Source organism: Somniosus microcephalus, unplaced genomic scaffold, assembly GCF_052327205.1.
Source record: "Somniosus microcephalus isolate GS21.2 unplaced genomic scaffold, FLI_Smic_1.0 unresolved_chr1, whole genome shotgun sequence".
NCBI classification, from domain to species: Eukaryota; Metazoa; Chordata; class Chondrichthyes; order Squaliformes; family Somniosidae; genus Somniosus; species Somniosus microcephalus.
In genome coordinates, this window is record NW_028225179.1 from 131,267,953 (window position 1) to 131,291,123 (window position 23,171).

At 50.3% G+C, this 23,171-nt stretch overlaps 2 protein-coding genes across 2 annotated transcripts in view; both read right to left on the reverse strand.

Annotated features, from left to right (window-relative positions):
• Positions 1-7,793: 7,793 nt before the first annotated feature.
• mgat1b (alpha-1,3-mannosyl-glycoprotein 2-beta-N-acetylglucosaminyltransferase b) lies at positions 7,794-17,450 on the reverse strand. Its single transcript, XM_085974862.1, has one exon. It carries the CDS (start codon positions 15,474-15,476, stop codon positions 14,139-14,141), a length of 1,338 nt encoding a protein of 445 aa, XP_085830988.1. The 5' UTR covers positions 15,477-17,450; the 3' UTR covers positions 7,794-14,138.
• vars2 (valyl-tRNA synthetase 2, mitochondrial) overlaps positions 15,529-23,171 on the reverse strand; it is a 136,064-nt gene continuing 128,421 nt past the window's right edge. Inside the window, exon 35 of the mRNA XM_085973730.1 lies at positions 15,529-15,533. Coding sequence (XP_085829856.1) covers positions 15,529-15,533 — 5 coding nt within the window. The remainder of the gene's footprint in view (positions 15,534-23,171) is intronic.

The window sequence follows — 23,171 nt, forward strand, 5'->3', positions numbered from 1 at the left end:
CGACAAACTGCCACACGATAGGCTTGCCAGCAAAGTTGAAGCCCATGGAATAAAAGGGACAGTGGCAGCATGGATATGGAATTGGCTAAGTGACAGGAAACAGAGAGTAGTGGTGAACGGTTTTGGACTGAAGGAAGGTATACAGTGGTGTTCCGCAGGGGTCAGTTCTGGGACCACTGCTTTTCTTGATATATATTAATGACTTGGATGTGGGTGTACAAGGCACAATTTCAAAATTTGCAGATGACACAAAACTTGGAATTATAGTGAACAGTGAGGAGGCAGCACGGTGGCATAGTGGTTAGCACTGTTGCCTCACAGCACCAGGGACCCGGGTTCGAATCCGGCCCCGGGCAACTGTCTGTGTGGAGTTTGCACATTCTCCCCGTGTTTGCGTGGGTTTTCTCCGGGTGCTCCGGTTTCCTCCCACAGTCCAAAAATGTGCGGGTTAGGTTGATTGGCTATGATAAATTGACCCTTAGTGTTAGGGGGATTAAATACTTGGGGTTACGGGGATAGGGTGGGATATGTGTTGGTGTAGGGGTTACGGGGATCGGGTGGGATATGTGTCGGTGCAGGCTCGATGGGCCGAAATGGCCTCTATCTGCACTGTGGGGTTTCTGTGTGTTTCTGTGTGTGATAGTGTTAGATTTCAAGAGGACATAGACAGGATGGTGGAATGGGCGGACATGTGGCAGATGAAATTTAACACAGAAAAGTGTGAAGTGATACATTTTGGTAGAAAGAATGAAGAGGAAATATAAACTAAAGGGGACAATCCTAAAGGGGGAGCATGAACAGAGAGACCTGGGGGTATATGTGCACAAATCATTGAAGGTGGCAGGGCAGGTTGAGAAAGCAATTAAAAAAGCTTACGGGATCCTGGGCTTCATGAATAGAGGTATAGAGTACAAAAGCATGGAAATTATGATGAACCTGTATAAAACACTGGTTCGGCCTCAACTGGAATATTGTGTCCAATTCTGGGCACCGCACTTTAGGAAGGATGTGAAGGCCTTAGAGAGGGTGCAGGAAAGATTTACGAGAATGATTCCAGGAATGAGGGACTTCAGTTACGTGGATAGACTGGAGAAGCTGGGGTTGTTCTCCTTAGAGCAGAGAAGGTTGAGAGGAGATTTGATAGAGGTGTTCAAAATCATGAGGGGTCTAGACAGAGTAGATAGAGAGAAACTGTTCCCATTGGCGGAAGGGTCGAGAACCAGAGGACACAGATTTAAGGTGATTGGCAAAGGAACCAAAGGCGACAGAAAAAATGTTTTACTCAGCGAGTGGTTAGGATCTGGAATGCACTGCCTGAAAGGGTGGTGGAGGCAGATTCAATCACGGCTTTCAAAAGGGAGTTGGATAAGAACCTGAAGGAAAAAAAATTGCAGGGCTACTTGAAGTGCTCTTGCAGCGAGCCGGCATGGACTCGACGGGCTGAATTCTTCCGTGGTGTAACCATTCTATGATTCTATGTGCAGGAAAGGGGGAAGGGAAGGATAAAAAGAACTTGCATTTATATAGCACCTTTCATGACCGCCGGATGTGATAATGACCAGATAATCTGTTTTTGTTGTGCTGGTTGAGGGATAAATATTGGCCAGGACACTGGGGAGAAACTCCCCTGTTCTTCGAAATAGTGCCGCGGGATCTTTTACGTCAACCTGAGAGAGCAGACAAGGCCTTGACTTAACGTCTCATCCGAAAGACGGCACCTCCCTCAGCACTGCACTGGAGTGTCAGCCTCACTTTATCTGCTCAAGTCCCTGGAGTGGGATTTGAACCCACAACCTACTGATTCAGGTGAGTGTGCTACCGACTGAGCCACAACTGACACTGAAGGCCTGTGATCGAGTGGAGGGCAGGAGTGATTAAATGACAAAAGGTATGATAGTACGAAGCAAAAGGAGATGGTAATGAGACAAGTAAAGAAACAAAAGATGAGTCAGATGTGTAAATGGGAATGGCACCTCATCTTTCAGTTAGGCTTTTACAGCCTTCTGGACTCAACATCAAGTTCAACAATTTCAGACCATAACCTCTGCCCCTATTTTTTCACTTGGCAGCTGTTGATGATTCTGCCATTCCCATTTACACCTCTTCTAGACTTATCTTTTGTTTCTTTACTTGTCCCATTACCATCTCCTTTTGCTTTGTACTATCATCCTTGGGAGATGGATAAGGTACAGGTTAAATACCCCCCTCTCCTTGTGGGAATGTGCGTCAAAAGAGTGGGGTTGCGTGGATAAATGAAGATGTTCGAGCCCAAACAAGGGTTAAAAAGAGGCATACGATAATTATAAGTGACATAATGCAGAACAAAACAACATTAAAGTGTAGGGCAAAAAGGAAAATTAGTACTGCTTTTATAAGCACATAAAGAGTAAATGATCAGCCAAAGAATGAGCCGCACCACTTTGAGAGGAGGGAGCTTGTTTTATACTGGAGAGTGAAGGAGCGGCGAAGGGAACTAATGTGATAATGACCAGATGATCTGTTTTAGTGATATTGATTGAGTAATAAATATTGGCCAGGACCTGATCTTCTTTGAATAGTGCCATAGAATCTTTTATACCCACTTTAGAGTGCAGACAGGGCCTCGGTTTAACGTCTCATCTGAAAAAATGGCCCCTCCGACGGTGCAGCGGAAGCTCCCTCAGTACTGGCACTGGTGTGTCAGCCTCGATGTTGTGCTCAAATACCTGGAGTGAGGCTTGAACCGACAGCCGCCTGACTCAGAGGCGAGAGCGCTATCGCGGAGCCACCACTGACACAAAATCTTTGGAAAGAGGAATTGTGTCAGAGAGGGCTGAAGGGTGGCAGATGTTCCAGCCTTGGACAAGGACGGGAATCAGTGAAGAAATGATAGTCCAGTTAGTCTTACCTCGGTTGTGAGTAAACTTCCAGAGTTCATAAAGCAGGGAGAGATTAATGAATCGGGGACCGTGTCTCCTGAGTGTGGTGGGGAGTGTATGTATTGTGATGCACAAGACATCAACATTATATGGAACAGGCTGGACGGACTGGTGGTTCTGTCTGTCATTTTTCGTATGTTCTACAGATATGGCATCAGGTTCTATCTGTATGCTAATGACGCTCAGCTCTACCTCTCCACTGCCTCTGTGCTAGCAGACTGCTTCTTCAACATTCTTGGATGAATCTTAACTTCCTCCAGCTAAGCATTGGGAAGAGTGAAGCCATTGTCTTCAGCCCCCGACACAAACTCTGCTTCCTCGCCACTGACACCATCCCCCTCCCCGGCCACTGCCTCAGGACTGTTTGTAACCTCAGTGCCAAGGTGAGTTTTCAACCCCACATCCTCTCGACCACCAAGATTCGCCTTTGTTTTTCCTAACTTTTCACCCTGTAAGGAGGAGGCCGGTGTCGGTAAGACACTCCTTAAAATCTACATCTTTGACCAAGCTTTTGGTCACCTGTCCTAATATAGCTCCTTTTGTGGCTTGGTGTCAGTTTTTGTTTGATTACGCTCCTGTGAAGCGCCTTGGGATGTTTTACTATGTTAAAGGTGCTAGCTGTTGTCAGCTCCAGATTTGACTATTCCAATGCTCTCATGGGCAGCCTCCTATCCTCCACTTCAGCTTATCCAAAACTGCTGCCTGGTCAACCGTTATCCTTGTGCTCACTGACCTACACTGGCTCCTGGTCCAATGCCTCAAATTTAAAATCGTCATGTTCCAATCCCTCCATGGCCTTGTCCCTCCTGTGGCCTCCTCTGGCCCTACAAACCCAGAGCACAACCTGAACTCTCTGTTCCTCTAACTCCTTGTGTCCCTTTGCCCCACCACTGGCGGCCTTGCCTTCGGGTTCTGGAATTTCCTCCACCTGTCCACATCCCTTTCCTTTAAGCCCACCTCTGATTGAGAATTTTGGTCACCCTTTCTGATCTCTCCTTGGCCCAGTGTCCCTTTCTTTGTCCTCGCACTCCTCTGTGAAGCACTTTGGGATGTTTTTTCTATCTTAGGGATTTGCTGTATAAATTCAAAATGTGAGGGAATTGTGGTTGATGTGTATATGACATACATATGTATATGGCATACTCGCCTCTGAGTCAGCAGGTTGTGGGTTCAAGTCCCACTCCAGAGACTTGAGCACAAAAATCTAGGCTGACACTCCAGTGCAGTGCTGAGGGAGCGCTGCACTGTCGGAGGTGCCGTCTTTCGGATGAGACGTTAAATCGAGGCCCCGTCTGCTCTCTCAGGTGGATGTAAAAGATCCCACTGGCACTATTTTGAAGAAGAGCAGGGGAGTTCTCCCCGGTGTCCTGGCCAATATTTATCTCTCGATCAAAGTAACAAAAAACATTATCTGGTCATTATCACAGTGCTGTTTGTGGGAGCTTGCTGTGCGCAAATTGGCTGCCGCGTTTCCCACATTACAGAAGTGACTGACTACACTCCAAAAGTACTTCATTGGCTGTAAAGCACTTTGAGACGTCCGGTGGTCGTGAAAGGCACTATATAAATGTAAGTCTTTCAAAAGACGTTTTGACAAAGTACCGCATCATAGCCTTGTTAGCAAAATTGAGGCCCATGGAATTAAAGGGACAATGACAGTGTGGATACAAAATTGGCTAAGGGATTGAAAGCAGAAAGTTGTGGTGAATGGTTGTTTTTCAGACTGGAGGGATGTATACAGTAGTGTTCACCAGGGGTTGGTATTGGGGCACTGCTCTTTTTGACATATTAATGACCTGAACTTGAGTATACAGGTTATAATTTCAAAGTTTGCAGATGACACGAAACTCAAAAATGTATTAAACAATGAGGAGGCTAGTAACAGACTTCAGGAGGACATAGACTGGTGAAATGGGCATATGAAATATAATGCAGAGAAGTGTGAAATGATAGATTCAGAATAGTGAAAGGCCAGAGGATTGGGAAATTTTTAAAACGCAGCAAAGGACGACTAAAAAAATGATAGAGAAGATAGCTTATGAGAGTAAACTAGCAAGAAATATAAAAACAGACAGTAAGAGCTTCTACAGGTATATAAAAAAAGAGTAGCCAAAGTAAACTTTGGTCCCCTAGAGGATGAGTCTGGGGAATTAATAATGGGAAACAGGGAAATGGCGGAGACCTTGAACAAATATTTTGTATCGGTCTTCATGGTAGAAGACACTAAAAGCATCCTAATAATGGATAATCAAGGGGCTATTGGGGTGGGGGGGGGTTTAAACCAATCACTATCACTAGAGAAAAAGTACTAGGCAAACTAATGGGACTAAAGGTGGACAAGTCCCCTGGACCTGATAGCGTGCATCCTAGAGTCTTAAAAGAGGTGGCTACAGAGATAGTGGATGCATTGGTTGTAATCTACCAAAATTCCCTGGATTCTGGAGGTCCCAGCGGACTGGAAAACCGCAAATGTAATGCCCCTATTAAAGTAAGGAGGGAGACAGAAAGCAGGCAACTGTCGACCAGTTAGCCTAACATCTGTCATTGGGGAAATGCTGGAGCCCATCATTAAGGAAGTGGTAGAAAATCATAATATAGTCAAGCAGAGTCAGCATGGTTTTATGAAAGACAGATTTGCTGGAGTTCTTTGAGGATGTAATGAGCAGGGTAGATAAAGGTGAGCCAGTAGATGTCGTGTATTTGGATTTCCAGAAGGCATTCGATAAGGTGCCACATAAAAGGTTACTGCAGAAGAGCTCACGGGGTTGGGGGTAATATATTAGCATGGATAGAGGATTGGCTAACTAACAAAAAAGAGTCGGGATAAATGGGTAATTTTCAGGTTGGCAAACTGTAAATAGTGGGGTGCCGCAGGGATCAGTGCTGGGGCCTCAACTATTTCCAATCTATAGTAATGACTTGGATGAAGGGACCGAGTGTAATGTAGCCAAATTTGCTGATGATACAAAGATAGGTGGGGAAGCAAATTGTGTGGAGGACGCAAAGAATCTCCAAAGGGATATAGACAGGCTAAGTGAGTGGGCAAAAATCTGGCAGATGGAGTTTAATGTGGGAAAATGCGAGGTTATCCATTTTGGTAGGAAAAATAAAAAAGCAAATTATTATTTAAATGGGGATTACAAAATGCTGAAGTACAGAGGGATCTGGGGGTCCTTGTACATGAAACACAAAAAGTTAGCATGTGGATACAGCAAGTAATTAGGAAGGCAAATAGAGTGTTGGCCTTTATTGTAAAGGGAATGGAGTATAAAAGTAGGGAAGTCCTGTTAAAACTGTACAGGGCGTTGGTGAGACCACACCGGGTGTACTGCATACAGTTTTGGTCTCCTTATTTAAGGAGGGATAGACTTGCATTGGAGGCAGTTCAGAGAAGGTTCACGAGGTTGATTCCGGAGATGAAGGGGTTGTCTTATGAAGAAAGGTTGAGCAGGTTGGGCCTATGCTCATTGGAGTTTAGAAGAATGAGAGGGGATCTTATTGAAACATATAAGAGTCTGAAGGGGCTTGACAGGGTAGATGCAGAGAGGATGTTTCCCCTCGTGGGGGAATCTAGAACTAGGGGGCATAGTTTCAGAATAAGGGGGCACCCTTAAATCGGAAATGAGGAGGAATTTCTTCTCTCAGAGGGTCGTGAATCTTTGGAATTCTCTTCCCGAGAGAGCTGTGGAGGCTGGGCCATTGAATATATTTAAGGTGGAGATAGACAGATTTTTGAACGATAAGGGAGTCAAGGGTTATGGGGAGCGGGCAGGGAAGTGGAGTTTAGGCCAAGGTCAGATCAGCCATGATCTTATTGGATGGGGAGCAGGCTCGAGGGACCAAATCACCGACTCCTGCCTCTTATGTAGATTAGGAAGATTAAGGAGAGGCAATACAAACTAAATGCTACAAGTTTAAAGGGGCTGCAGCAAGAGAGAGACCTGGGTGTGTGTGTACATAAATCATTGAAGGTACTAGGACAAGTTGAAAAGGCTGTTGTAAAAGGATATGGGATCCTTGGCTTTATTAATAGAGGCATAGGGTACAAAATCAAGGAAGTTATGCTCAGCCTTTATAAAATACTGGTTAGGCCTCAGCTGGAGTATTGTGTTCAATTCTGGGCACCACATTTTAGGAAGGATGTTAAGCCTTCGAAAGGGTGCAGAAGAGATTTAGTAGAATGGTCCACGGATGAGGAACTTAAGTTATGTGGAGAGACCGAGAAGTTGGGGTTGTTCTCCTTAGAGCAGAGAAGGTTGAGAGATCGGATAGCGGTGTTCAAAATCATGAAGTAAATAAGGAGAAACTGTTTCCAGTGGCAGAAGGGTCGGTAACCAGAGGGCACAGATTTGTGATTGGCTAAGAACCAGAGGTGACATGAGGAAACATTTTTTTTTTTTTTTAAACACAGCACGTTGTGTCCAGTAACACTTTGGTTTTCAAATCCCTCCCTCCATGGCCTCGCCTCTCCCTATCTCTGTAACCTCCTCCAGTCCCTACAACCCTCCGAGATCTCTGGGCTCCTCCAATCTGGCCTCTTGCGCATCCCCGATTTTCATCGTTCCACCATTGCTCTGGAATTCCCTCCCCAAACCTCTCCACCTCTCTCTTGCTTTAAGACGCTCCTTAAAAACCTATCTCTTTGATCAAGCTTTTGGTCATCTGTCCTAATATCTCTGTATGTGGCTCGGTGTCAAATTTTGATTGATATTTGCTCCTATGACGTGCCTTGGGACATTTTACTGTGTTAAAGGTGTAATGTAAATGCTAGTTGTTAGTGTTGCCTGTGTGTCTCAAGCTGTCCATGTGAGGAGTGTACGATGAATGCAGTAGAGGCACTTGCTTGTATTTCTTTCAAAAAACGTGCAAAAAAAGAACAAAGCAAGAACTGTTTTTATTTCATTTTCAAAAAAGTCACACAAGTAATAAAATAGAGGGAGAGAAAATAAAACAACCACCAGCCACCCCAGCATCTTCTGCAGAGTTAACTCGTACAAAAACTGGGCTAGCGTCAGGGACACACATCCCTTCAGTCTCCGTGTTATCGGACACCTTTACTTCAAGTCACTTTTACGGAGCTGAGCGAACTGTCAAGGGGAACGATTGCACGGGACGCAAACTGATCAAGGGAACCTGCAGCCTAATTCCTGTCGGTTCGTAAGATGCCAGTCTCCGCGGCACCAGCATCAAACACTGTGAGAGAGTGACCGCCCCGGACGTCATCTCCATCAGACATGGTTCCTGCATCCTGCTCTGCAATTGTTTCCCCTAATAAGGACTTTGTTTTAAAAAGCTTCTCCTGTACAAAGGCAGTGTGTTGTCTTGTTCTTCTTTCTAAAAAAAAAACCATGCAGGATTTTGGAACCAGGCTGCACGGTGAAGATGGACATCAAGACAGGCTTTGCAAGTCTCCTCTTTGACTATTCACCTCTGTAACTCACCCTTACCACAGAAGTGGCGGAAATTCTCATGTAATAATCACCAAGGCCACAATATTTTCCCCATAGCGCTCCTGCAAGTGCAGACTCCACCTGCTGACTCTTGCCCACCCCACAACCTCTGCATTAACAAGCCCAGACAACCTGGGTTAGTGGGATATTCAATCTTGGAAGGCCTCATCCTGCCCTCACCCGACGCACACTTTCCAGCAGTGATCATCAGGAGTGGGGATAGCCCAGCTGATTTGTACCCTCTTTAACCCAGTGGTACGGAGGCCAGTTGTAGCTCCCTGCCGCAGTCCCCCATCCTTATCCTAGTTCTGCCCCAGCCCTAATTCTCCATCCTGTCCTGGCTGGCCCACCCTTCCTGTGTCGCTGCTCTCTGCTCTTCCCCAGGAACCGGTGCTGCAATTATGGTTATTGGCATCATGAGGCATTGGCTCACCCAAGTAGGGGGGGATGCCAACCCTGTAGGATTGCCCTGGAGTCTCCTTGAATTGAAGCCTACTCTCCAGGGCACTGCTTCGCACAATACCCAGGAGAAAGAAAAAAAATCATGGGGCATAAAAACGTGATTTTTCTTTCCATTTTCTTTGAACGTTCTCAGTTAAAAAAACATTGGAGATGGAGAACAAAGGCTGCTTGACTGACAGTCAAGAATCTTCCAATTGGATAATGAAGAGCCTGTTTCTTTTCCGATTGGCTGTGGGAAGACGGGGTGCCGTGAGGATGGACATGTCAGATTACCAATGGCGGGAGTGGGAGGCGGTTGGAGGCCATGTGATGAAGCCTCTAATCAGATTTGGCGACCCTACATCAAACAGGTGGCTAGGCGAGAATCGATCCAGCCCAAACATGCTGCAAACACTCAGGAGTCAGGCGAACGGCCTTCGACCTGTAACCTTTAACCCTACTGACCTGTCTCCACAGAGGCTGCTGTCTGAGCTGCCGAGTGTTGCCAGCATTTTCTGGTTTGATTTAAGATTTCCAGCATCCGGCGTATTTAGTTCTTTGTTTCATAGCCCATTAAATTCAAAGTACGGTATCATCAAGGCCCTCCCCCCCCCCCCCAAAATCTTATTGCACGTACCCCGCTTTCTCAGAGGGGAGACTCGGCCAAGACAGACCTGCGTTTTCTGGACCTCAAGGCCTGGGTAGCTAAAACCCAGCCTCCGATAACCAGGCCTCTTTTGGCGGAGCATGGCAGTACGCTGATACACTAGGCCGCAGGCCGGTTCGGTCCACATAGCCCACAGTCTGCGGCCACCTGACCTCCCACCTCGCCCGCTCAAAACGCCTTTTTCTTAACCCCATCTCCAATATTTTTATAACTAACAAAAGCGTTCGATGAAAATGTTTGAAAATATTTATCTGTATGATTTTTCTCCCCACCCCCGGGGTTTTTTGGTTAGCGCACTGCAGTGTCCTGAGGAGATGAATCTTTCATTCTTGGAGCCTCCAGGGAAGGTGCAGTCCAGCCACGTATTCTGCGGTAGAAAGTCGGATTTCGAGGAGACACCATGACCCTCCCAATCCCTTTACGCAACGCGGCTACGAGGAAACTCTGGGATGTAGCATCCCTGTAGCCAAACCCGCCTCCCATCACCCCCTTCCCGCCACAAAAAAAAAACCTCTCCTGGTGTCTTTTAAAAAAAAAAAAAATTGGCTCAATAATGTCTGCCATTTGTAAATTGCTGCAAGAGTCTCCTAACCCTAGTAAACCCCTTCTTCACCCACCCACCCTCAGCCCAAGCCTCAATCACCTCGGTCTGCTTTCAGGGACCTCAGACATTCTCCCAATACCTAGTGAAAAAAATATATCATGATTCTCCCCACCCCCTCCCCTCCCCTTTTTTTTTGACGCATTCTATCTTTTAGCAGAACTCCCAACTCCACAGAGAAGGAGTTGCATTTAAAGCCAGAGGGGGAACGATGTAAAACGTACAAACGTCCGTGTTTAATGAGATCAGAGCAAGCCGGTCACAGCTTCATCGAGAGAAAAATCAAAAATAGTCACATTTCACAAACGTCCCAGGTTTAGAAACAGTTGCAGTGGAAGATATAGATGTGTATTTAAATTTATTTACAACTGACGCAATTCCCACCCTCCTCCTCTCCTCTCCCACTCAGGTACGCTAAAGGAAGGAGGCAAATCTTTCGGGGAGGGGTCTGGATAACTTTCAACTTTTAAATGGGCAAATTAATAACAAAAAAAGACAGAAAATGCTGGCAATACACAGGTGGTGTATGTGGGGAAATGCTCTTTCTACTTGATGCTCACTGACCTATGGGTGCATTCCCTGTTTGGGATTCAGATTTCCAATATTTCTCCACACCCCCCGGATATGAAAAGAAAAAAAATATTTCAATCGGAGGACAGCGGATATTTTGGTCTTAAACAGCTCCTCGTCCAGGCAGATCCTTCACTCCAGAGGACAGGGTGGGGATCGTTACACTGGCTATATATATATATATATATATATATAATATATATAGGAAATAAAAATAAAAATCGCAACGAGCTTCAATCGTTGATCACCCTGCAACACGGAGGAAGGCAAGGAACAGTTGCCCCCTCCACCCCACCCAGAGACCCTTCACACTGGGGAGGGGTGGGGTCTTATTGGAAACACCCTGGGTCTATTGCCTTCAGTTTTCACTTCATTCACATTAACGGACGTCGAATTATGCGTAGTACGCTCACGATTTTCCAATGAGGTGCCCACTGCATGAGGCACCCGACTGGTGAAACATTCGCCCCCAACCCGCAATGGCCAGTCTGTCTTTAAGTAAACTCCCTTGCTGAAAGACTGATTCAGAATGGGAGAGGTGAAGTGACTGTAAAGGAGGCTCTTCCACTGATATCAGGGACAAGGACACAATGCAATGCTAGCTGGGCTGGGCTGGGGAGAGGGGGTGTTAAATTCCTTATATTAAAGTACTGCCTCCTCCCCCTTGCTCTTACCCTCTCTAAGTTAGCCTGAGTAGGTAGATTCCCGCCTTTACCCTCTCCCTGGGCCTTGAGCATTGCCTGGGTTGAGCGCGGAACAGGGAAAAATCTGTCGGGAGGGGAACGCTCGGAGGGAAATGGAAGGAAAATCGGGCGGGTCCCGTGTCACTGCCGTGCGCAGCTCCACCTCCCCATCCGAGTTTCCTTCTCCGTATGGGAAAGGCTATAATCCACCCCACTGTTTAAAGCATTTTAGCAAAGTATTCCAACCCCCTACTCTTCCCCGCCCCCGGATTAACCTCGGGCCGGGCATGACTGCTGTGTTGGTCACAGTCGGTGTAATTGTGCATTTAGACACCGTTTAACGTCTCCAGTACTGGCGCAGAGGAAATTCAGCTCCTTCTTCAGTAGAATGGTCGATTTAAAATTTCGCCGTCAGGTCTCAGAGTCTGCCGATGCCAGTTACTGCAGCCCGCCCCCAGTCACTGCCCTGTGTCCCGTTAATGTAACAGGAGAGCGAGGAGCTCAATCTCACTCGGATACGATTCTGATTCCAGACCAACAATACTGCAGGGCCGGAGGGAAAGGGGACGGGCAGATGTGGGAGTAATTCAGGATGGGGTGATGGAGACGTTCAAATGCATAGCAGCCAATCAGACCAAGCCCAACCCTAACTCCACAGCCGTCTACTGCCAGATCAAACCCAAACCCACAGCGTCTACTGTCAGAACAACCCCAATCCCACAGCCGTCTACCGTCAGATCAACCCCACTCCCACAGCCGTCTACAACCCCAATCCCACAGCCGTCTACTGTCAGCCCACAGCCGTCTACCGTCAGATCAACCCCAATCCCACAGCGTCTACCGTCAAATCAACCCCAATCCCACAGCCGTCTACCGTCAGCCCACAGCCGTCTACCGTCAGATCAACCCCAATCCCACAGCATCTACCGTCAAATCAACCCCAATCCCACAGCCGTCTACCGTCAGCCCACAGCCGTCTACCGTCAGATCAACCCCAATCCCACAGCATCTACCGTCAAATCAACCCCAATCCCACAGCGTCTACCGTCAAATCAACCCCAATCCCACAGCGTCTACCGTCAAATCAACCCCAATCCCACAGCGTCTACCGTCAAATCAACCCCAATCCCACAGCATCTACCGTCAAATCAACCCCAATCCCACAGCGTCTACCGTCAAATCAACCCCAATCCCACAGCGTCTACCGTCAAATCAACCCCAATCCCACAGCATCTACCGTCAAATCAACCCCAACCCCACAGCATCTACCGTCAAATCAACCCCAATCCCACAGCGTCTACCGTCAAATCAACCCCAATCCCACAGCATCTACCGTCAAATCAACCCCAACCCCACAGCATCTACCGCCAGATCAACCCCAACCCCACAGCATCTACCGTCAAATCAACCCCAATCCCACAGCATCTACCGTCAAATCAACCCCAACCCCACAGCATCTACCGTCAAATCAACCCCAATCCCACAGCGTCTACCGTCAAATCAACCCCAATCCCACAGCATCTACCGTCAAATCAACCCCAACCCCACAGCGTCTACCGTCAAATCAACCCCAATCCCACAGCATCTACCGTCAAATCAACCCCAATCCCACAGCCGTCTACCGTCAGATCAACCCCAACCCCACAGCCGTCTACCGTCAGATCAACCCCAACCCCACAGCCGTCTACCGTCAGATCAACCCCAACCCCACAGCCGTCTACCGTCAGATCAACCCCAACCCCACAGCCGTCTACCGCCAGATCAACCCCAATCCCACAGCCGTCTACCGTCAGATCAACCCCAACCCCACAGCCGTCTACCGTCAGATCAACCCCAATCCCACAGCCGTCTACCGCCAGATCAACCCCAATCCCACAGCCGTCTACCGTCAGATCAACCCCAACCCCACAGCCGTCTACCGCCGGATCAACCCCAATCCCACAGCCGTCTACCGCCAGATCAACCCCAATCCCACAGCCGTCTACCGTCAGATCAACCCCAACCCCACAGCCGTCTACCGCCGGATCAACCCCAATCCCACAGCCGTCTACCGTCAGATCAACCCCAATCCCACAGCCGTCTACCGCCGGATCAACCCCAACCCCACAGCCGTCTACCGCCGGATCAACCCCAATCCCACAGCCGTCTACCGCCAGATCAACCCCAATCCCACAGCCGTCTACCGCCAGATCAACCCCAATCCCACAGCCGTCTACCGTCAGATCAACCCCAACCCCACAGCCGTCTACCGTCAAATCAACCCCAATCCCACAGCCGTCTACCGTCAGATCAACCCCAATCCCACAGCCGTCTACCGCCGGATCAACCCCAATCCCACAGCCGTCTACCGTCAGATCAACCCCAATCCCACAGCCGTCTACCGCCAGATCAACCCCAATCCCACAGCCGTCTACCGCCGGATCAGCCCCAATCCCACAGCCGTCTACCGCCGGATCAACCCCAATCCCACAGCCATTTTAGACAAATAAGATTCATTTAAGTTCTTTGTCGCTCACTGGGACATACCCCATCCCCTCCCCCTCCCCTGCAGGATGTCAGTCCGAACCTACTTCACTCGGATTTCTTTTTTTGGGATTTGAATATTTGTAGTCAATCGGGGGGGGGGGGGGGGGGCGGGGCGGGGAACGAGACACCACCGGGCCTAACCGCCATCCAGCAATCTTTCCGCCGACGATTCCCCCCCGTCTGCTCTCCGGTAGAGAGAGAGAGCGCGCGAGCGGGGGGCCTTGGTAGGAACGAAAATCAGTCTTGAAGGGCACAAGAGGCAGAAGGAAGGTGGGCGCGGGGCTAACTCCAGGCGGGGTCATAGCCGGTCCAGTCTTTGGGGGGCGCCAGGTAGACCCTGCGGCCGCGGTACATGAAGCTGACGATGCCCCGGTAGCCAGCTCGGGGCACGCCGGACTTGAGGTCGTCCATGACGCCCAGGGCTTTGGCGAAGGCTTTGAACGTGTCACGGGAGGAGTACTGGACACGGACCCGGCCCAGCTCCATGCGCTCGTTGCGCTGCAGGTCCTCCACCCGCAGCGCCTGCGCGCTGTAGACCTGCTGGGGGAAGGCCAGGTCGTAGTGCTCCTTCTTGAGGTAGGAGAGGTCCAGCTGGGTGAAAGGCACGAAGCGGTCGTTGAGCTTGATGAACTTGAGGTGCTGGTCGAAGAATTGGCCGTTGCTGACCCCCTTGCGGCCGAAGGTCATGGTGCGCGAGACTTCAGGCCGGATGCAGGAGCGGCCCCGCCGCTGGGCCGGGCTGCGCATCCAGTCGTCCCAGAAGGCGCCGGGCCACTTGGGCTCCAGCTCCTCCCAGGTGGCTTTCAGCAGCATCCAGCCCAGGCCCGGGAAGAAGTCGGTGCGGTACAGGGCCTCGGGCTGCTTGGCGTCCACCATCTGCTCCTTGCCATTGTCGTTCCAGGCTGAGGCGCACCACAGACTGGGGTCCTCCAGCAGCAGCGGGAAGAGGGCCCGGAAGTACTCGAAGAAGTCGGGCGCCACCTCCAGATCGTCCTCCACGATGACAGCTGCCTGGTACTTGAAGGTGTGGAAGACCTGGTTGAGGGCCCAGCGGTAGTGCCGGGAGATCTTGTAGTAGCCCTGGAACTTGCGGTGCTCGGCCGGCACCCGCAGGTCGGCCAGGTCCGGCTGGCGGATGTGCATGACCTGGTCGCCGTACGAGGCGATCACCTTGGCCGTCTCCTCGTGGCCGCAGTCCTGGCTCACCAGGATGGGGAAGAGCTCCTTGGAGGGCCGGTAGTAGAGCAGCTTGTCCAGGCACCGCCGGATGGTGGGACGGTCGCAGCCTATCACCAGCACGGGGAGGACCACGTCCTTGACCTGGGGGTCGCCGCCGGGGGGTGTGGCACCCCCGGGCGCAGGCGGCAGCGCCGGCGGAGGCTGCTGCTTCTTGCCCCGCTGCCACAGGCCCCGGTGGCGCTGGATTTGCTGCAGCAGCTTCTTCTGGTCCTCCAGCTCTAGCTCCACCTCCTCGGCCACCTTGACCACCTCGCGGGTCAGCTGCTCGGGGTCTGGGCTTCCCCCGGCCGGCGGGCGGCCCAGCAGGAAGAAGAGCAGCAGCAGGTTCCAGGCGATGAAGAGCAGCACCCCCCAGACTATCAGGTTGCTCCGCCGCACCATTCTCTCCCCGTCCTTGTGCTGCTCGCCTCGCCCCGCCGTCAGTCCAACTCCATCAACCTGTGGGGAGGGAGGGAGGGAGGGGGCAACAAAGAAAAAAGCACAGGATCAGACTCAGCTCGTCAAGGCCAGGAGTTAATACACCCGATTAAACCAGGCTACAAACAGGGTCTGGAGTTAGAGAGAGAGACAGACTGGAGATAGAGAGAGAGACAGACAGACTGGAGTTAGAGAGAGAGACAGACAGACAGACTGGAGTTAGAGAGAGAGAGAGACAGACTGGAGATAGAGAGAGAGACAGACTGGAGTTAGAGAGAGAGAGAGAGAGAGAGACAGACTGGAGTTAGAGAGAGAGAGACAGACTGGAGTTAGAGAGACAGACAGACAGACTGGAGTTAGAGAGAGAGACAGACAGACTGGAGTTAGAGAGACAGACAGACAGACTGGAGTTAGAGAGAGAGACAGACAGACTGGAGTTAGAGAGACAGACAGATGAGTTAGAGAGAGAGAGACAGACAGACTGGAGTTAGAGAGAGAGAGACAGACTGGAGTTAGAGTGAGAGACAGGTTAGAGTGAGAGAGACAGACTGGCGTTAGAGAGAGAGACAGACAGACTGGAGTTAGAGAGAGAGAGAGAGACAGACTGGAGTTAGAGAGAGAGACAGACAGACTGGAGTTAGAGAGAGAGACAGACAGACTGGAGTTAGAGAGAGACAGACTGGAGTTAGAGAGAGAGAGAGAGAGAGACAGACTGTAGTTAGAGTGAGAGAGAGACAGACTGGAGTTAGAGAGAGAGACAGACTGGAGTTAGAGAGAGAGACAGACTGGAGTTAGAGAGAGACAGACAGACTGGAGTTAGAGAGAGAGACAGACAGACGAGTTAGAGAGAGAGAGACAGACAGACGAGTTAGAGAGAGAGAGAGACAGACTGGAGTTAGAGAGAGACAGACTGGAGTTAGAGAGAGAGAGAGACAGACAGACTGGAGTTAGAGAGAGAGAGAGAGAGAGAGAGAGACAGACTGGAGTTAGAGAGAGAGACAGACTGGAGTTAGAGAGAGACAGACAGACTGGAGTTAGAGAGAGAGAGACAGACTGGAGTTAGAGAGAGAGACAGACTGGAGTTAGAGAGAGAGACAGACTGGAGTTAGAGAGAGAGACAGACTGGAGTTAGAGAGAGAGACAGACTGGAGTTAGAGAGAGAGACAGACTGGAGTTAGAGAGAGAGACAGACTGGAGTTAGAGAGAGAGACAGACTGGAGTTAGAGAGAGAGACAGACTGGAGTTAGAGAGAGAGAGAGACAGACTGGAGTTAGAGAGAGAGAGAGACAGACAGACTGGAGTTAGAGAGAGAGAGAGACAGACTGGAGTTAGAGAGAGACAGACTGGAGTTAGAGAGAGAGAGAGACAGACTGGAGTTAGAGAGAGAGAGAGACAGACTGGAGTTAGAGAGAGAGACAGGCAGACTGGAGTTAGAGAGAGAGAGAGACAGACTGGAGTTGGAGAGAGAGACAGACTGGAGTTGGAGAGACAGACAGACTGGAGTTAGAGAGACAGACAGACTGGAGTTAGAGAGACAGACAGACTGGAGTTAGAGAGACAGACAGACTGGAGTTAGAGAGACAGACAGACTGGAGTTAGAGAGACAGACAGACTGGAGTTAGAGAGACAGACAGACTGGAGTTAGAGAGACAGACAGACTGGAGTTAGAGAGACAGACAGACTGGAGTTAGAGAGACAGACAGACTGGAGTTAGAGAGACAGACAGACTGGAGTTAGAGAGACAGACAGACTGGAGTTAGAGAGACAGACAGACTGGAGTTAGAGAGACAGACAGACTGGAGTTAGAGAGACAGACAGACTGGAGTTAGAGAGACAGACAGACTGGAGTTAGAGAGACAGACAGACTGGAGTTAGAGAGACAGACAGACTGGAGTTAGAGAGACAGACAGACTGGAGTTAGAGAGACAGACAGACTGGAGTTAGAGAGACAGACAGACTGGAGTTAGAGAGACAGACAGACTGGAGTTAGAGAGACAGACAGACTGGAGTTAGAGAGACAGACAGACTGGAGTTAGAGAGACAGACAGACTGGAGTTAGAGAGACAGACAGACTGGAGTTAGAGAGACAGACAGACTGGAGTTAGAGAGACAGACAGACTGGAGTTAGAGAGACACCAACACAGTCTGGAGTTAGAGAGAGACACACCGACACAGTCTGGAGTTAGAGAGAGACACACCGACACAGTCTGGAGTTAGAGAGAGAGACACACCAACACAGTCTGGAGTTAGAGAGACACCGACACAGTCTGGAGTTAGAGACACACCGACACAGTCTGGAGTTAGAGACACACCGACACAGTCTGGAGTTGTAGAGACACCGACACAGTCTGGAGTTAGAGAGAGACACACCGACACAGTCTGCAGTTAGAGAGAGACACACCGACACAGTCTGCAGTTAGAGAGAGACACCGACACAGTCTGGAGTTAGAGACACACCGACACAGTCTGGAGTTGTAGAGACACACCGACACAGTCTGGAGTTGGAGAGAGACACACCGACACAGTCTGGAGTTAGAGAGAGACACACCGACACAGTCTGGAGTGAGAGAGACACCGACACAGTCTGGAGTTAGAGAGAGACACACCGACACAGTCTGGAGTGAGAGAGACACCGACACAGTCTGGAGTTAGAGAGAGACACACCGACACAGTCTGGAGTGAGAGAGACACCGATACAGTCTGGAGTTAGAGAGACACACCGACACAGTCTGGAGTGAGAGACACACCGACACAGTCTGGAGTGAGAGAGACACACCGACACAGTCTGGAGTGAGAGACACACCGACACAGTCTGGAGTGAGAGAGAGACACACCGACACAGTCTGGAGTAAGAGAGAGACACACCGACACAGTCTGGAGTTAGAGAGAGACACACCGACACAGTCTGGAGTTAGAGAGAGACACCGACACAGTCTGGAGTTAGAGAGAGACACACCGACACAGTCTGGAGTGAGAGACACACCGACACAGTCTGGAGTTAGAGAGAGACACACCGACACAGTCTGGAGTGAGAGAGAGACACACCGACACAGTCTGGAGTTAGAGAGAGACACCGACACAGTCTGGAGTGAGAGAGAGACACACCGACACAGTCTGGAGTTAGAGAGAGACACCGACACAGTGTGGAGTTAGAGAGAGACACACCGACACAGTCTGGAGTTAGAGAGACACCGACACAGTCTGGAGTTAGAGAGAGACACACCGACACAGTCTGGAGTTAGAGAGAGACACCGACACAGTCTGGAGTTAGAGAGAGACACACCGACACAGTCTGGAGTGAGAGAGAGACACACCGACACAGTCTGGAGTTAGAGAGACACCGACACAGTCTGGAGTTAGAGAGAGACACACCGACACAGTCTGGAGTGAGAGAGACACCGACACAGTCTGGAGTTAGAGAGAGACACACCGACACAGTCTGGAGTTAGAGAGAGAGACACCGACACAGTCTGGAGTTAGAGAGAGACACACCGACACAGTCTGGAGTTAGAGAGAGACACACTGACACAGTCTGGAGTTAGAGAGAGACACCGACACAGTCTGGAGTTAGAGAGAGACACCGACACAGTCTGGAGTGAGAGAGACACCGACACAGTCTGGAGTGAGAGAGACACCGACACAGTCTGGAGTTAGAGAGAGACACACCGACAGAGTCTGGAGTTAGGGAGACACACCGACACAGTCCAGAGTTAGAGAGAGACACACCAACAAAGTCTGGAGTTAGAGAGGGACACACCAACAAAGTCTGGAGTTGGAGAGACACAGACACAGTCTGGAGTTAGAGAGAGACACACCGACACAGTCTGGAGTTAGAGAGACACCGACACAGTCTGGAGTTAGAGAGAGACACACCGACACAGTCTGGAGTTAGAGAGACACCGACAAAGTCTGGAGTTAGAGAGAGACACACCGACACAGTCTGGAGTTAGAGAGAGACACACCGACACAGTCTGGAGTTAGAGAGAGAGACACACCAACACAGTCTGGAGTTAGAGAGACACCGACACAGTCTGGAGTTAGAGACACACCGACACAGTCTGGAGTTAGAGACACACCGACACAGTCTGGAGTTGTAGAGACACCGACACAGTCTGGAGTTAGAGAGAGACACACCGACACAGTCTGCAGTTAGAGAGAGACACACCGACACAGTCTGCAGTTAGAGAGAGACACCGACACAGTCTGGAGTTAGAGACACACCGACACAGTCTGGAGTTGTAGAGACACACCGACACAGTCTGGAGTTGGAGAGAGACACACCGACACAGTCTGGAGTTAGAGACACCGACACAGTCTGGAGGTAGAGAGACACCGACACAGTCTGGAGTTAGAGAGAGACACACCGACACAGTCTGGAGTTAGAGAGAGACACACCGACACAGTCTGGAGTTAGAGACACTGACACAGTCTGGAGTGAGAGAGACACACCGACACAGTCTGGAGTTAGAGAGAGACACACCGACACAGTCTGGAGTGAGAGAGACACCGACACAGTCTGGAGTTAGAGAGAGACACACCGACACAGTCTGGAGTGAGAGAGACACCGACACAGTCTGGAGTTAGAGAGAGACACACCGACACAGTCTGGAGTGAGAGAGACACCGATACAGTCTGGAGTTAGAGAGACACACCGACACAGTCTGGAGTGAGAGACACACCGACACAGTCTGGAGTGAGAGAGACACACCGACACAGTCTGGAGTGAGAGACACACCGACACAGTCTGGAGTGAGAGAGAGACACACCGACACAGTCTGGAGTTAGAGAGAGACACACCGACACAGTCTGGAGTTAGAGAGAGACACACCGACACAGTCTGGAGTTAGAGAGAGACACCGACACAGTCTGGAGTTAGAGAGAGACACACCGACACAGTCTGGAGTGAGAGACACACCGACACAGTCTGGAGTGAGAGAGAGACACACCGACACAGTCTGGAGTTAGAGAGAGACACCGACACAGTCTGGAGTGAGAGAGAGACACACCGACACAGTCTGGAGTTAGAGAGAGACACCGACACAGTGTGGAGTTAGAGAGAGACACACCGACACAGTCTGGAGTTAGAGAGACACCGACACAGTCTGGAGTTAGAGAGAGACACACCGACACAGTCTGGAGTTAGAGAGAGACACCGACACAGTCTGGAGTTAGAGAGAGACACACCGACACAGTCTGGAGTGAGAGAGAGACACACCGACACAGTCTGGAGTTAGAGAGACACCGACACAGTCTGGAGTTAGAGAGAGACACACCGACACAGTCTGGAGTGAGAGAGACACCGACACAGTCTGGAGTTAGAGAGAGACACACCGACACAGTCTGGAGTTAGAGAGAGAGACACCGACACAGTCTGGAGTTAGAGAGAGACACACCGACACAGTCTGGAGTTAGAGAGAGACACCGACACAGTCTGGAGTTAGAGAGAGACACCGACACAGTCTGGAGTGAGAGAGACACCGACACAGTCTGGAGTGAGAGAGACACCGACACAGTCTGGAGTTAGAGAGAGAGACACCGACACAGTCTGGAGTTAGAGAGAGACACACCGACACAGTCTGCAGTTAGAGAGAGACACACCGACACAGTCTGGAGTTAGAGAGAGACACACCGACACAGTCTGGAGTTAGAGAGAGACACCGACACAGTCTGGAGTTAGAGAGAGACACACCGACACAGTCTGGAGTGAGAGAGACACCGACACAGTCTGGAGTTAGAGAGAGACACACCGACACAGTCTGGAGTTAGAGAGAGACACACCGACACAGTCTGGAGTTAGAGAGAGACACACCGACACAGTCTGGAGTTAGAGAGAGACACCGACACAGTCTGGAGTTAGAGAGAGACACCGACACAGTCTGGAGTGAGAGAGACACCGACACAGTCTGGAGTGAGAGACACACCGACACAGTCTGGAGTTAGAGAGAGAGACACCGACACAGTCTGGAGTTAGAGAGAGACACACCGACACAGTCTGGAGTTAGAGAGAGACACACCGACACAGTCTGGAGTTAGAGAGAGACACACCGACACAGTCTGGAGTTAGAGAGAGACACACCGACACAGTCTGGAGTTAGAGAGAGACACCGACACAGTCTGGAGTTAGAGAGAGACACCGACACAGTCTGGAGTTAGAGAGAGACACACCGACACAGTCTGGAGTTAGAGACACACCGACACAGTCTGGAGAGAGAGACACACCGACACAGTCTGGAGTGAGAGAGACACTGACACAGTCTGGAGTTAGAGAGACACACCGACACAGTCTGGAGTGAGAGAGACACTGACACAGTCTGGAGTGAGAGAGACACTGACACAGTCTGGAGTTAGAGACACACCGACACAGTCTGGAGTGAGAGAGAGACATTGACACAGTCTGGAGAGAGAGACACACCGACACAGTCTGGAGTTAGAGAGACACCGACACAGTCTGGAGAGAGAGACACACTGACAGTCTGGAGTTAGAGAGACACCGACACAGTCTGGAGAGAGAGACACACTGACACAGTCTGGAGTTAGAGAGACACCGACACAGTCTGGAGTGAGAGAGACACTGACACAGTCTGGAGTGAGAGAGACACTGACACAGTCTGGAGTGAGAGACACACCGACACAGTCTGGAGTTAGAGAGAGACACACCGACACAGTCTGGAGTTAGAGAGACACACCGACACAGTCTGGAGTTAGAGAGAGACACACCGACACAGTCTGGAGTTAGAGAGAGACACACCGACACAGTCTGGAGTTAGAGAGAGACACCGACACAGTCTGGAGTGAGAGAGACACCGACACAGTCTGGAGTGAGAGAGACACCGACACAGTCTGGAGTTAGAGAGACACACCGACACAGTCTGGAGTTAGAGAGAGACACACCGACACAGTCTGGAGTTAGAGAGAGACACACTGACACAGTCTGGAGTTAGAGAGAGACACCGACACAGTCTGGAGTGAGAGAGAGACACACCGACACAGTCTGGAGTTAGAGAGAGTCACACCGACACAGTCTGGAGTTAGAGAGAGACACACCGACACAGTCTGGAGTGAGAGAGAGACACACCGACACAGTCTGGAGTTAGAGAGAGTCACACCGACACAGTCTGGAGTTAGAGAGAGACACACCGACACAGTCTGGAGTTAGAGACACACCGACACAGTCTGGAGTTAGAGAGAGACACACCGACACAGTCTGGAGTGAGAGAGAGACACACCGACACAGTCTGGAATTAGAGAGAGACACACCGACACAGTCTGGAGTTAGAGAGAGACACACCGACACAGTCTGGAGTTAGAGAGAGAGACACCGACACAGTCTGGAGTTAGAGAGAGACACACCGACACAGTCTGGAGTTAGAGAGAGACACACCGACACAGTCTGGAGTTAGAGAGAGACACCGACACAGTCTGGAGTTAGAGAGAGACACACCGACACAGTCTGGAGTTAGAGACACATCGACACAGTCTGGAGTTAGAGAGAGACACACCGACACAGTCTGGAGTTAGAGAGAGACACCGACACAGTCTGGAGTTAGAGAGAGACACCGACACAGTCTGGAGTTAGAGAGAGACACACCGACACAGTCTGGAGTGAGACACACCCCAACACAGTCTGGAGTTAGAGAGAGACACACCGACACAGTCTGG